Consider the following 14,834-nt stretch of genomic DNA (forward strand, 5'->3'; position numbering starts at 1 on the left):
GATATTGGCTCTGGGTACCTTGAGTTCTTGGAAAGCCACAAACCCTGAATATCCCCACAAACAGAAGTCTCTAGCAGATTTAATGGCATATTGCTTTTGTAAATCGGCCATCATGAGGCGAAGTTACAAATAAAAATGTCGTCACAATTAAACATTTTTTCCTACCAATTTTCATTTTCTTTTATTTCAACTGTTAGCTACTATGAGAAAAACATTGAGGCATTTACACAAAGGCTGTATGTCAGAACAACAAAGGCCATGACAACGAAGGTCTTTTATTTCAAACAGATATGCCTTTACTACACATACCTTTTCCACCCAAAAAATGATATGCATACATATATATATAAAACTACTCTGCTCCTTTACATTTCCTACTCCATGGACAAAAAAGAGACGGACCTCGATCGTTGATGGCTCTGCCCCCCTGTGGTGTGTCTGGAGCCAGGGCTTACACTGAAAATAGAGGTTGTTGTGCACTTGCAAAGTGCCCCCCCCAGAACTGGTTTGGACTGAGCTCAGAGCCCTGAGCCCAGAAGAGAACAAATACATTTACTGTGTAAAAAGAGGGTCTCGGACCCCAGACTTTTAGATCACTTCTGGGAATCAAGAGGAACCGTTGCCAAGGAAAAGAGCTGGAGAAGATGAGGAGGAATACTGCCCCTGTGCTGTTTGCTCTCCGGGGTTGGCCTGCCGTGGCTTGTTGCTGCCAAGGAAAGGAGAAAGGACTTTGCTGTGTCCCTTGCCTGAGGAAGATCTCCAAGGGCTTGACCCTGAGCTTGATTCCTTCTGAAGTCTCAGGGACACAAAGACTACACCACTAGTTCCCCTGAAGTTCCTTGCTGGGATTAGGGTCCTGCTAAGAGGTGCCGGCTAATGTTTTGGACCTGTGCAGGCTGTTTGCCACTAGAACCGGGGAAAAGTAACGCTACTTTGAGAAGCACGACGCACCCGCACCTGTTTCCCATGCATCACCAAAGAAATTGTTGCAGCGCCTTCCCACGGCTCGAGAAATTACCACACGGTGCATCAAGTGCACCGATCTCCGAAGTCCGAGATCACAGCACCAATTTTGACGCAAGGCCTGCTGTGCGGCTGCAAGAACCCATGCATCATCACAGATCATTGCATCCCATCGAGGCGCCAAGTCTGTCACATCATTGGGGAACGCAGTAAGAAACTGATGCATCACCTCCCCACGCAGTAAGAAACCGACACACCACCTCCTCTGCAGTAAGAAACTGACCCATCATCTCCTCTGGGCAGCAATAGGGAACTGGTGCATCACCTCCCCCGGAGCAAAAAACTGATGCATCACCTTCCCTGAGTGTAAGGAACCAACACATCACCTTCCATGTGACCCTTTTTCTTTGTGTGTGTGACACATTCAAGGTACTTTGTGTGAAAAGTGTTGCATCTGCAATTTGCTTTGAACTGAAATATTTTTACCATTTCAAAGTCATATTTTTTATACTGTATTGTGGATTTTTTACATTTTGGTCTTCTTTAGTTTAGAAAAAGACTACACATTTTTCTAAACTGTTGTGGTGTCCTTTTGTAGTGTGTTCATTGTATTACGGTATGTGTTCACAAATGCTTTACACACTGCCTCTGAGATAACCCTGTCTACTCGTGCAAGCTACCAAGGGGGCGAGCAGGGGTTATTTTAGAAGTGTATCTCCCTTACCCTGACTAGAAGCAAGGGTCCCTACTTGGATAAATGTACCTGCCTATGCCAAATAGAGATGCCCATTTCTAACATTGGTGTTTAGCGGTGAATTTGCGTTGAATATGGTGGAATTTGGTTGTTGGAACTCTGGTTAACTGTTGCATCTGTTGGGCCTTGTCAAAATGGAAGTCAACTTTTGGCACCTGCCCATCTACAAGATGAGGGAACTAAAAGTATTTTGTAAGGAGAGGGGGCTACCTGTGAAGAGGCGATCCACAAGGCAGGATCTTGAGGCACCCCATCATAGCTATGAGGTACTACGCAGGAAAGCAACACTAGCAGATGACTCTGAGGAGGAATCTGAGGGGGAGGATACCCAGCCAGAATACCAAGGGGGCAGTGGCACTGAGGAGGAAACATTTTGGGAAAAATTGGCTCATGAAGTGAGGAATCTGATTCGTGCTTGTGACCAGAGGCTGAGGCAGCTGGACCAGGAGTGCGAGGAGACAGATCAATCAATCAATCAATCAATCAGGGATTTCTAAAGCACGCTACTTACCAGTGAGGGTCTCAAGGTGCTGGTGGGGAGGGGGCAGCTCCGGCTCAGTCAAAGAGCTAGGTCTTGAGGCTCATCCTGAAAGCTTGCCAGGTGGGGGAGCGTCTGATGTTGACTGGGAGCTTGTTCCAGGTTTTGGCTGTGACGTAGGCGAAGGCTCTTCTGCAGATGTGGGGCATCTCTGCGAGGGCCAAGGCGGTGGAGCGTAGGTTTCTTTTGGGTACATGGAAGGAGTGCTCTCATTGAGGTATTTGGGTCCGATGTTGTGGAGGGATTTGTAGCAGTGGGTGAGCAGTTTGAAGGTTACTCTTTTCTCGATGGGGAGCCAGTGGAGGTCTCGTAGGTGTTGGGTCATGTGTTTGTGTCGTGGGTTTCTGAGGACGAGTCTGACTGTGGTGTTCTGGATGGTTTGGAGCCTGCGTAGGAAAGTTCTGTTTATTCCGGCATAGAGGGTGTTGCCATAGTCCAGTCTGCTTATTATGAGAGCGCGGGTGACAGTTTTTCTGCATTCGGGGGGAATCCATTTGAAGGTCTTTTGGAGGATCCGAAGGCAGTTGAAGCTGGTGGAGGCAATGCAGTTGATCTGGCGGGTCATGTGAGGGAGGAGTCCAGGATGATATTGAGGTTCTGTGTGTGGTCTTTAGGAATGGCCGGGCTCCCGAGGGCAGAAGGCCACCCGGAGTTGTCCCAGGTGGAGGGTCCGAGGATGAGGATTTCAGTCTTCCCAGAGTTGAGCTTCAGGCAGCTGTTTGTCATCCATAGAGCGAGCCTTTGCTGAAAAAGAAATGTGTGTAGCTCTGGAAGTGAGCTTTGCTGGCCTGGAGGCGAAGTCCAGCACAGATGGTGGCAGAAAAAAGGTGTTATGTAGTGCTGTGGGAGTAGTAAACTCTAGATGAGAGGTGCAGGGAAAAGGGTTTCCCCTTGCTAGAAATCTTGGTCTGTGAGTGTGGAGACCACCCAGAATAGTATAGGTTGAGTGACAGAGACAGTCAGACACTGTCATACCAATCTCAGAAGAGTTATGTGTGGTACTTTTGCGAGGCGCTGGATGGTGAGGCAAAGGGTATCTTGGTTAACACCTGTGTTGGGGCTGTGTGATTCAATTGGTGGAGAGCATATTTTAAGTCTCTGTTTTCCAGAGCTAAGCCAATACCTGGTGGAGCGTGAGTTCTCTGACCCCTGGGAGCTCACACTGGAGGCAGACCTTTTGGTGGATTCTATAGGGTCTCAAGAGGCATCTGGGGGTGATCCGGAAGGAGATGGCTCAGGTTTGCCCCAACCAAGTGCGGTAGGGGAGGGTTGTGATGGCACAGATAGGTCCCAGAGTAGTGGGAGAGTGTGATGGGTCCCATGTCTTGACTCAGAGGAGAAGGAGTTGGAGTGGGCTGTGTCCTGAGGTGCCTGAAACCCAGTCTCAAGGCGTGGTTGGTTCCATGAGGGAACACCAGGAGGGGGGCCTAGTCTGTACAGGGAGGCCATTCCCTTAGGCTGATCCAAAGTCGTAAGTTGAGCTATGGGATACTGCTGTAACTAGCATTCTACCAGCTCTGTTGACTGGCAGCCCCTCAGCATTGGGGGGGGGGTACATGAGTCCAGAGATAGGGGAGAGAGGGGATGCAGTTCCCAGTGGAAGGAACAGTAGGTCAGGGGTTGCCAGCTCTGATGTCAGAGCCCCCAGGTCAAACCCTGGTGAGGCCACTTCTGGCCTGGAGAGTCTTCATGTTCTGTCAGATGGACAAGAGGCAGGGGGACTATACCAGGCAGACTTTTACACATAGGAGGATGTTTCCCTTAGGGGGTGTTGGTGTACTCTCCCAGAAGTCCTAGGTTGCCGGGCAAAGGTCCAGCCTAAGGGTACAAATCCTGGGTTGGAGGGCCAGTTTTAGGGTGTCCCCCCTGACTTGAAGGAAGAGGAGACTGCTAACAGTACCCCTACTGGGTTGTCTTCTCTGGGCACCGGCCTAGGTGGGAGGGTGCAAGGCCCCAGTATAGGTTCGGGGAGAGAGCACCCTCACCCCTGACCTCTGCCCAGTCTAAGGGAACAGACCCTAGGCTGGGATCCAAGTTACAGGATTGAACCTCTGAACTGGGGGGCGAATTGTGCAGGACACCTGCCACAACTGCCCTGACAATTTTGCAACGGAGTTCCACTCCATGGGTCTGGACAAAGGTACCTATCTCTGCCAACTAGAGACTACCTTTTCTAGCAGATTCCAACCTATGGGCCTCAAACTGGTGGTCACAAGAAGTTGGTATTGCTCCAACCACAAAGATGATTGTAAACATCTTAGAGTGTTCCTGGGCCAATCCCTGTCTATGGAAGCTCAGGTCTGCAAAACTGGGGGACCTTGTTTTTAAATGTTACGCTTGTGAAGAAGTGCCATACTGCTTCTTCCTTTGTCCAAGCCTTAGTGGCGAGTCACTTGGATTATGGCAATGCTTTACTCTCTTCTATCAATGAGTCCTAGTAGACAAAACTACAGGTGGTGCAAAAAACAGCAGCTCTCTTATCTGCAAAGCTCCTGCAAGGTCCTCATCTGCTTCTCTTTTACAATCTTTACATTGATTGCCAGTTCGTGAGAAGATTGTCTTTAAGATCTGGTGTATGACTCACAAAGCCCTAATAGGGAAGGGCCCACAAAGCTTAACCTCGAGGCACACTCTGTAAAGACCTAAAAATGCATGGGAAAAGGGTGCTTGTAATCCCTTGGATTAAAAAGTCTCTTAGAGGGCAGAGCTTTTTCCTCTCTAGCTCCTCTCTACTGCAATGCTCTCCCTTTTCATTTATGTTTCTGTACAGATCATCGCAATTGTAATAAATCACTTAAAACTGATCATCCAAACACTACTTTAATACTGAAATGTAACCTCTCACACCGCACCCACATCGCATTTCACCTCAAAGAGCTTCACTGGCTCCTCATGCACAAGCACATCTAATTCCAGCTTCTCATGCACACATACATTTTAAACAATACTGGAGCAACTTACTTCAAAAGTCACATACACTTGCACCAGCCTGCCAAACAACTCTGCTTTACTTCACTCGTACTTGCACGCACCCCGCATATCCTTAAAAGCAAAGCAGAAGGTCTCTCATTCTCTTACATCCCACAAAAACATGGACCAACCTCCCTCATCACATCAGAGCCTCCTGCTCACTGCTTGAGTTCCGCAAGAGGATAAGACTTGGCTTTTTGAAGTCCTTCCTTGATTTCCTTAGGTAGTTGTAATCACAGTTCTCTCCACATACTCTCAACCCTAGATTCACAGACCTCCACTGACCTATACGGCTTAAACAGAATTTTTTTTCCAAGTAGCCCTCTAGTAAGGCCCGTGCGTAATTGCAGCCCTGGCCCCACGAGGAGCAAAGCCTTATGATGAATCATGATACCCATCGGGTGTTTGAGGGCTCGGACTTCCATGTAGGAAGACCCTCTCCTTAATTGAATCACTTCCACCTATACTTCATATTTTACATGGGTGATTAGTGCACTACACAAATGAACATAACACAACCTAGCATGACATAGCATAACAAAACCATATCATAACATTTCATAACATGCATCTCTATTCCAAAGTGCAGTAGTGATTGTTTGGATTTGGTATCACCTCACGGCTCGCCACCCTGTTTTATTTGGACAAAACTGCGAGCTGGCATCCAGCCCATATGCTGAGCTCAACTTTGTGTTTTAATAAGGATTTGCTGATTGGTCTTTGAGGCATGGAGCCACATTGTCTCAATCCACTCAGATCTTGTGAGAAGTCAACCAGACGACTGCACCTCAGTATTTAATCTGTAAGACTTCTACCCGGATGTGCCAGTGAACAGTCCCATCAATACCTACTATTCTAGAGAATGCACAGGACATAAAGCTGCTACTCCCAGTCACATAGTGCACAGGATCGTTGCTGGACCTTATCCTCATGCCCTCAGAGAGGAATCACAAATCTACGTCACCTAAACGCAACCTTCTTACGAAACAGGAAGAGTATGATTCTGATGCACTCTCAATTTCTAACCCCCCAAATCTCTGACTGCAAGAATTTGTTGTTTCCAAAACATTTGAGGAACTAGTTCCTTGGGTGAATCTCTGCAAAAGAACTGAGCAGACCCACCCTGGTCCGGACTCTCCCTGCACTCATCAAATTGTTGGATATTTGGCTTAAAACAAAAGATTGACAGCTAAAGTTATAGCCCAGGGATTGTTTCTCAAATATTAGCTAAGCATTAAAAATCATAGTTGAAGCTTAAAATTGAGTAATTAAGTTTATTTGGATCCAGTTACAAATGGCTGATTGAAAGAGTAATTTACAAGGACTAGAATTTGGAACATATACGACCATTTTTATCTGTTGCAAATGGAGATTCAGCCCATTTGTCACCGATAAAATGGCTTTTGCCATGTACCAACCCTATTTTTCAAGTCAGTAACTTATTTCTGACTTGGAAAATAGGGTTTGCTAGTAGCTATTAGGAAAGAGCGTGCCAAGGGTGTCCGTTCTTAACAGCGGGTCACAGGGGTATGTACAATAGATTGCGACTGCAAAATATTTTCAGTTTACTGCCTACTTCAAGTAGGTGGTTAGCCAGTTGCAAACAGTAAGGGGACCCCTTCCCGCTAGTGAATGGTAGCAAATGTTTCTTCTTAAGAGCAGGCAGTGGTCACACGGACCACTGCCTACTCTAAAATGAAAAGGACACTGTTTGTTTTTCTTTTTAAAATGCATCCTGTTTTCCTTAAAGGAAAATGGGCTGTATTTAACTATAAAGAATATTGCTTTATTTATAGAGCAACCACACTCATGGTGGTCGGCTGACCCTAGTGGGCCACCATCCCTGTGATCACAGGCCATATCCAATAGGTCACAAATTGCAACCTACCTCATGAAAATGGATGAGATAGGTCACTGCAATCCCATTGGGAATTGCTAGATGTGTCTGATACACAATAATTTTCATTGAGCAACTTGCAAATTGTGTTTTGAGAGTCACAACATGAATTGGTTGTACTTGTGGCCCTTAGTGTATTATTCTGTTAACAACAACCATTGTACGTGGTTAGTAAACTTGATTATATTAGCAACGTCATCAGCATGTGGTCAATCCTGCACACATGACAACTGGCATTTAGACTGTGGTGGAAAATGCGCTTACCCATGAGGTCAGCAAAGGCTACACTCTCTGCTCCTCTGATAGAGTGCTGGCACTTGCATTTAGAGACCCCGCATTCCTGGTGGGGACCTCTAAGACTTCAGAGCATCCACTGCAGTGGTGTTTGCTTTGAAGGCATAAGAACCTGCAAGATACAAACTTTTGTGTTTTATGTTATAGCTCATGAGCTAGAGTTTGTTCATGAAAAACAATAAAGTAAATGGTCCTGGAATTTGAAGAATTTTGTCCTTGAGTGTGAGCATCATTTGACAATTTCCCTGCCATGGGTCGCCAAGCCTGACATGGTAAGCCAGGACTGGGAAACATTGTGACCTTCATTCTGCCCAATACAGCCCAGGCATTTGCTACTGTAAGCTGGCGGTCAAGTGGAAGACAAGCTATCAGGTTAAAGGTTTCTGCCACATGAGAACATTTAGGCTCTACCGGTAGAAAACTCACATTGTTTGACCTCTTTCTATGATCCTCATTTACCATAGATTGACACACTGCAGCACAGCAAGCCTTCCTGCTGCGCTGCCATGCGTCAAAAGAAAAGGGTAAGAATGTGCAAGATCCACAAGATATGGTGCATTCCTGTCCTTCTCCCCTACACTGGTGCACAATGGGATGACATGCGTCAACGCAGGCGCCCTCATAGATACTGCACATTCCTTCCCTTCTGTTTTGATGCACAGTAGCGCAGCAGGAAGTCTTGCTGGGCTGCAGTGCATCAAAATATTATATAGTAAATGAGGTCCATAGAAAGAGCAACAATTAGGAGAAATTGAAGTATTTCTACTCATTAAACCACATTAAGGGCTAGATGTAGGTAATCTGATTTTACCGATTCTTAAATACCGAATTTTACCGATTCGGTATTCAAAAACCGGTAAATGAGATGTAGGGGAAAAATCAGTATTTTTTACCGATTCGGTAAAATTCGGTATCGGACTTTCGGAAATTACCGAATCGGTATTTACTGAATCGGTATTTAAGGAATCGGTATTTCCCATTCATACCTATGGGCCAAAAGGCCCGTAGGAATGCATTGAAAATACCAATTCGATAAATACCGATTCGGTAAATACCTAATCGGACAGCAAGCAAAAGTGAAACTTAACACAACAGCCAATCAGGTGCAACCACCCTTCCCCTTCCTACCAGTAAGTGGCTACACAGGCAGCTGCAAGTAATTAGAAGGTTCTGGAGAGGCAGTTGGAGCAGAGAGACTGGGAGCAGCAGCAGACAGGGTTTGTGCTCTTTTCAAATTTAAACATGGCAAGCAGCAAGGACACAGAGCAGACTGAAAGGAAAAGAATGCTCAAATTCAGCAACATGGAGCTACAGGTCCTTGTTGAGGAAGTGGTAAAGGTTCACCACAGACTTTTTGGAAAGCAGTCCCTTACTGTGCCAGAATCAGCAAAAAGGAAGATTTGTCTGGACATCCTACAGAAAGTAAATGCAGTGGGAGTGACCACCAGAGTCACTGAAGATTTAAAAAAGAGGGTCTATGACCTAAGGAGCCTCACAAAAAAAAATTGGCTGACCACCACAAACAGGCCTCTCAAACAGGTGGCGGAAAGAACACTGCACCCCCCTCACTGACCTGGAGGAGATGATGGCCACAACCTTGGAGCCTGAAAGCGTCCATGGACTGGGAGAAGTGGACAGCTCGGCGAAAGCTGCAACTAAAAAAGGTAAGATGCATGCACAGCAATCCCCCTCGCACCCTCATCCATCCCCCACCCCTTGCAGCTAAGTTACCCCAGTCCCAGGGTCTCTGTGCAAAACTGTAGCAATGCATCATGGTACACGTAGTCAGTTAATGAAAGAGCATGTCACACAGCACTGTAATCACCAAGTCAGTCAAATGAATGCAAACATAATGAAGGGCAGGCAGCATGTACTAAGTGCTATTTCATATGTTTAATTGTAGTGGCTGTGAGACATTTGCACCTAGCTGATATGTGCTCTTATGTCCATAGGTCACACATCCAGAAAGCAGTCTGAGGAGGCAGAAGGCACGGCACCCGAGAGGGATGACAGTCATGAGCCAGGTCCCAGTACATCACAGGACACAGGTGTTCCGAGTGGGCAGCCACCTTCCCAAGAACCTGACATCAGTGAAGAAATGCAGGCCTCCCCAATACCTACACAGTCCCCACTATTGGTTTCGTCACCCGAAATGCCAGCATCCTTTGAAATAGAAACACCTGCTGCACACCCTAGCAGGAGGCATGTCGTTTCCCCACTGCTGGAAATGGAGACAGCTGCTGGTGAAATGGTGGGTGAAGACTCACACAACTTGCCTGAAGCTGCCATCTCTGCCACACTGCAGCCCAGCACAGAGCCTGTACCAAGTACCGGTAGACGCCGCACAGTACAAGGAAGGAGTGTAGGTGCACGTGGGGAGGGGTCCAGTGTCTTCCAAGGCCTGGTGGGATCCATGGTCAGGATTCAGAGGATGCAGGGAAAGGGCATCATGTCCTGTGAAAGACAAATGCGAAACATCAACATCAACATGCAGGAAATTGGTAAGGGCATCAGGGAGCTGGTGGAAGTTAACAAGAGCATGGCAACAGGCATACATGACATGTCGCAATCCATGCAGCAACTGTGCACAAAACTGGACTCTGAAATTACATCAAGGCACAGGGAGAAGCAGCGTGCAGAGAGAACAGAAAAATCTATCCACCGCCTGGCAACAGCCACATCCCTGCTATGCAGGCGTAGCATGAATAGTCAGGAAGTCCTGACTCATAACAGCAATCAGCTGACAAGGGGCAATGCCAGAATGACTGGTGCGCTGGAGGCTCTACTCAATGCCCAAAGTGCACAAACTGCTGCGATTGACGTGCCGGACACTGAAGGTAGCACCAGTAGGAGCAGCACGGCAAGCCCCCATGTCGTAGAGACAAGGAGGAGCAGCAGGCGACATGGTGAGGCTACAGGCCAAACGCCCAGTGAACAGGTTGAGCCACATACACCTGCTAGTGCAAAGCGTGGCCGCAAATAAACTGTTGATAATATGGCCTTCAGCCATTGGACATTGAAATCATAGATTAAAAAGTTTTAGTTGCACATTTGTGCCATTTAAACCTGCCTAGTGACAATATACAACTATGGTGGGTGGATTCAACACCTGTGTGTGTGTGTGTTTGCTCACTGTGAGCATTGCTGTGAAATGCTTACTGTTGCCCTTTTGTTCTTTAACATACCTGAAAATATACTAAATAAAACAAAAGCTTGTGCTTTCAATATAGCTCTCAGTGTCATCACTTACTCAGAAATAGCTGCATGTTATTTCCTCACGTCTGTATCTGCCATCACTTGGTGTTGACACTCCTGCAGGTTGTGTTTCAGGCGCAGCAATGTCGTCGTCATGATCCTCATAGTCTGACAACTCCACCTCAGTCCCCCTCTTCACAGCAAGATTGTGCAACATGGCACAGGCAGCAATGATCTTACAGCAGGTGATGGGGGTATACTGCCTTGCACCTCCGCTCTTGTGCAAGCATCTGAACCTGCTTTTCCAGATACCAAATGTTCGCTCAACCACATTGCGTATGCTCTTGTGTGCCCGGTTATATCTCCTTTGGCCGGGTGTTGAGGGGTTGAGGTAGGTGGTGAGTATTCAGGAGCGGAGGGCATATGCACTGTCTCCAAAAATGAAAAGGGAATAATTTACTCACATGCATACATGTACTGCTTATTGCAATAGGTGTAAAAGGTGTCGCACACTGTGTCTTACCTAGGAGGTAGCCTTCACCAAATTCCCCTGCAGTCAGCCGTGCATAGATGCCACTGTTTTGAAATATATAGGAGTCATTGTTACTCCCAGGGAATTTTGCCACAAGGTCAGTAATGGTGAACTTTGCATTGCAGATCACCTGCACATTGATGGTGTGGGTGGACTTCCTATTCCTGTATATATATCTGGTGGCAGCAGGGGGACAAATGGGAATGTGCGTGCCCTCAATGCAGCCAATTATATTGGGGAAACGTGCCATCTGGTAGAAGTCAGATTTTGTTTGGACCAGTTCAGCATGGGTTGCAGGAAAAGATATATAATGCTCCATCCTCTGTAACATGGCGTCAAGGAATTTGTGGAAAAACCTTGACAGGCTGCTCTGGGTCACCCCACCTACCGCAGCAACCACACTCTGGTAGCTCCCAGAGGCAAGCAGGTGTAGGCTGCACAGCACCTGCACATGGGGTGGAATAGCATGTGCCTTTGGGGCAGTGTGCTCCAACAGTGGGTGTAGGTCCCTGATGAGTTCCGTGATTGTGTCTGGGGCCAACCTGTACCTCTGGAGTATCTATGCCTCTGTAAGCATGAACGGGGTTATCCTCTGTCTGTACACCTGCTCCTCTCTCTGCCATTCCCTCTCTCCTTCCTCCTGTAGCCGTAGCCGTCTTGCAATAACATAAAATGTCGCCATTGTGCAAGAAGAATTGCATTTTGGGTCCATTTTTATAAGTTGCACCTGTTTACCACCTGATTCCAATCCATGGTAAATACCGAATTTCAAGCAAATTCGGTATTTCTGAGCTTCCCTACATCTCAATATCCAATTTTACCACTTCTTATATACCGAATCGGTATTTTACCGATTCTGTAACTTTACCGAATCAGTAGATTTACAGATTCGGTATATTTACCGAATCGCAAACCGTTGCGATTCGGTAAATTTACCAATTTGGTAATATTTCCGATTCGGTATTTTACCGATTCGGTAAATTTACCGAATCGATAAATTTACAGATTCGGACGATTTTTGGTCTCCTACATCCCGAATGCTCAATACCGGCCGGAAACGGCCGAAAATACCGATTTTCGGCCGTTACCGACCGGTAAAGGGCTTCCTACATCTGGCTCTAAGTCCTCCTTCTGAAAGGCACATTTTTGGTGCTGCCTCAGATTTACAGATCCTTGTACATCTGGGGCAGTGTCAAAAAGCCATTGGTGTTACTGGGAATGCCCACAGCTACACCCACTGCATGTCCGTTTGCTGCAGAAAACTGTGTTGGGGAGGGCCAGATTAGCAAGTCACTGTTAAGCCATGCAAAATGGCTTAGAGCAGCCTTCTAAATATGGGCTTGCGTAGAGCACCACTGGAGCATGAAAAAAAGTGACATTCCAGTGGCGCTAATGACTTGTAAATATGTCCCTGAGAGTTAAGTGGGGCAACTGAACTGTGATAGATTGTGGTTCACCTGCTAATACAAACTCAAAATGAGGCAACAATTACTTCTCTGTTGATTATTCTTATTCTTGCACATCCATATGGTTCTCACCTTTTTTCCAAGTCTGTTCCCAATTCAGACAGGAATCATTACCTGCTTAAAGTCGGGGTGCCAAAGAATGGCTCGGTCATCAATGTTGAGCTGTTCCTCCCCGGAAGGGCTTCGATGGAAGCTTCCCACTTTGATTCTTGTAGAATTACCCCAATCAAGGTAATGCCAGTTAAAAATGTGAAAGTGCGTGGGCGGGTCCCCCAGATCATCGAAGTAGATTTCATCCCCAGAGGTAGTTTTAAAATGAAGATCCCTCATGTAATGATGTAACTGGAAGAAGCCAGAGATATAGAAAGAGGACACAGCAAATAAATAATCACACATTGCAATAATACCTACAGTAGGGTCCTGACTAAGCTGCTACTTTCGTTGTTGCACTGGAGGTTGTGATTAAAGCCTTTTTGGTGGGCCACAGGTCATAAAGGTTCCAAATCAATGCACCACATGATAACTATATTGTCCAGTTTAGTCATGTAGACAGAGCATGCAGGGAATGAGCTGCTGCACTAGGTTTGATGCAATTAATGTGATATTTATACAGGATGGACATCAGTGGTAGAGACCACACCATGCCTGTTGAAGAGCGTTGGATGCTGGCACTGGGCAGACAGGTCATATTGAAGTGATAGGTGTTGCAGGAGTTGGTCATGATGGCAGGCCAAGAAGGCAATAACTGGAGCTATTCAGTGTACAGTGCCTATTAATGAGTTTTCAGCAACATATTAAAATTTAATGTATTCTATATTTTAAGAATATTTTTTTCTAATGCTGTTATATGATTATTCACCTGCATGAGGAGGCTTGTTGGGCTGTTTATCAATCAAGGTATTCTCGTACATACTGGGCTCCCGGCTCCGAGCTTCAGTATCATCACCGGTCAATCTCTGATAATTTTATCTATTGAAAATACTACACCCATATGACAACAGTTCACAGCAAGTGCAAATAGTTTTAACCCTTTCGCTGCTCGGGCCTTTTCCCCCCGTGCCAAGCCTTTTTTAGGCTATTTTTGGTAGTTTGCGCTTAGGCCCTGTAACTTTTATACCACATAAGGTATCCACACCATATATTTTTTGTCCTTTTCTGTTTTCCCCCCTGCAAATGGTATCAACAAAGGGTTTGTGGGACTGAGATAACAATGTTTCCAGATTTCAGGGTCTGAGAGACGTTTGTCTGAAAACCAAACATTTTTGCGCAGTTTTTGCATGTTACTGGGCCATGGCCTATTTTTTGTGTTTTTAACCTTCTTCCAGGTAATGGTAGAAAAGGGTATGACAGCAATAATGGATCCTGGAAAGCTATACATTTTAGAAAATGTGTCAAAAATTCAGAATTCATAAAGGGGTCATTTGTGTAGATCCTTCAAAGTTTCTTCACAGAAACTAAAAGTTGAAAATAGGAAATAATGAAAATGAGTTGAAAAAAACAGCCATTTGTGCCAACTTTTGCACCTGTAACTTCTTGTAAGTATTTTTAGTGTAAACAACAAGGACCCCCTGATTAGGAATTGTCAGTTCCAAGGACAGGGACAAAAGATATGTGTGAATAACAACATGAATTAGACAGCTAACATGGAAAGGTCTTAAATAAAAAAGGTACTAACAAGTTTGATCAGATAAAAAACTTCTATTTCGTTTAATAGGTGTTTGATTTAAAAAGACAACACATACAATTTGCAAAAATTATAACTTCAAAATAAACACTTTAAAAACAATTCAAACAATTATCCTAAAATTAATGACACAAATTATATACTATATATACAAAAATTTGCAATAAGTGACAAACAATATTTCCTCTACTTAAAGATTAAAATGAACCATTTCACAGTAGGTGGCAAACAATAATCTCTCGATGCGCGTTTCGGCGTTTCAACAAACGCCTTCTTCAGGAGCCACGGTTTTACTCTGAAACACATATGTAAAAAAGGTTTTTTCTATGAAAAGTCATTCTATTTTATTGGTTTTACAATATTCAAATCATATTAAATTTAAACATCAAAAGTAAAAGTTAATTGCAAACATTCATTTTCTATCAGTGTACGTGAATTATTTAAACATGTACAAAAACGAACAAACTTGTATGCTTTAACATTTAAAAGAAATAGATATTTGCCTTTCCTCATTATTTCTTAGCTATCTGAGTACAAGACA

The 14,834-nt window shown here is 45.3% G+C and overlaps 1 protein-coding gene across 1 annotated transcript in view; it reads right to left on the minus strand.

Moving 5' to 3' along the window:
• The window catches only part of LOC144784221 (vomeronasal type-2 receptor 26-like), a 179,012-nt gene that overhangs the window by 33,656 nt on the left and 130,522 nt on the right, over positions 1 to 14,834 (minus strand). The window contains exon 4 of the mRNA XM_078662872.1: positions 12,724 to 12,951. Coding sequence (XP_078518998.1) covers positions 12,724 to 12,951 — 228 coding nt within the window. The remainder of the gene's footprint in view (positions 1 to 12,723; positions 12,952 to 14,834) is intronic.

Source organism: Lissotriton helveticus, chromosome 10 (genome assembly GCF_964261635.1).
Source record: "Lissotriton helveticus chromosome 10, aLisHel1.1, whole genome shotgun sequence".
NCBI lineage: Eukaryota > Metazoa > Chordata > Amphibia > Caudata > Salamandridae > Lissotriton > Lissotriton helveticus.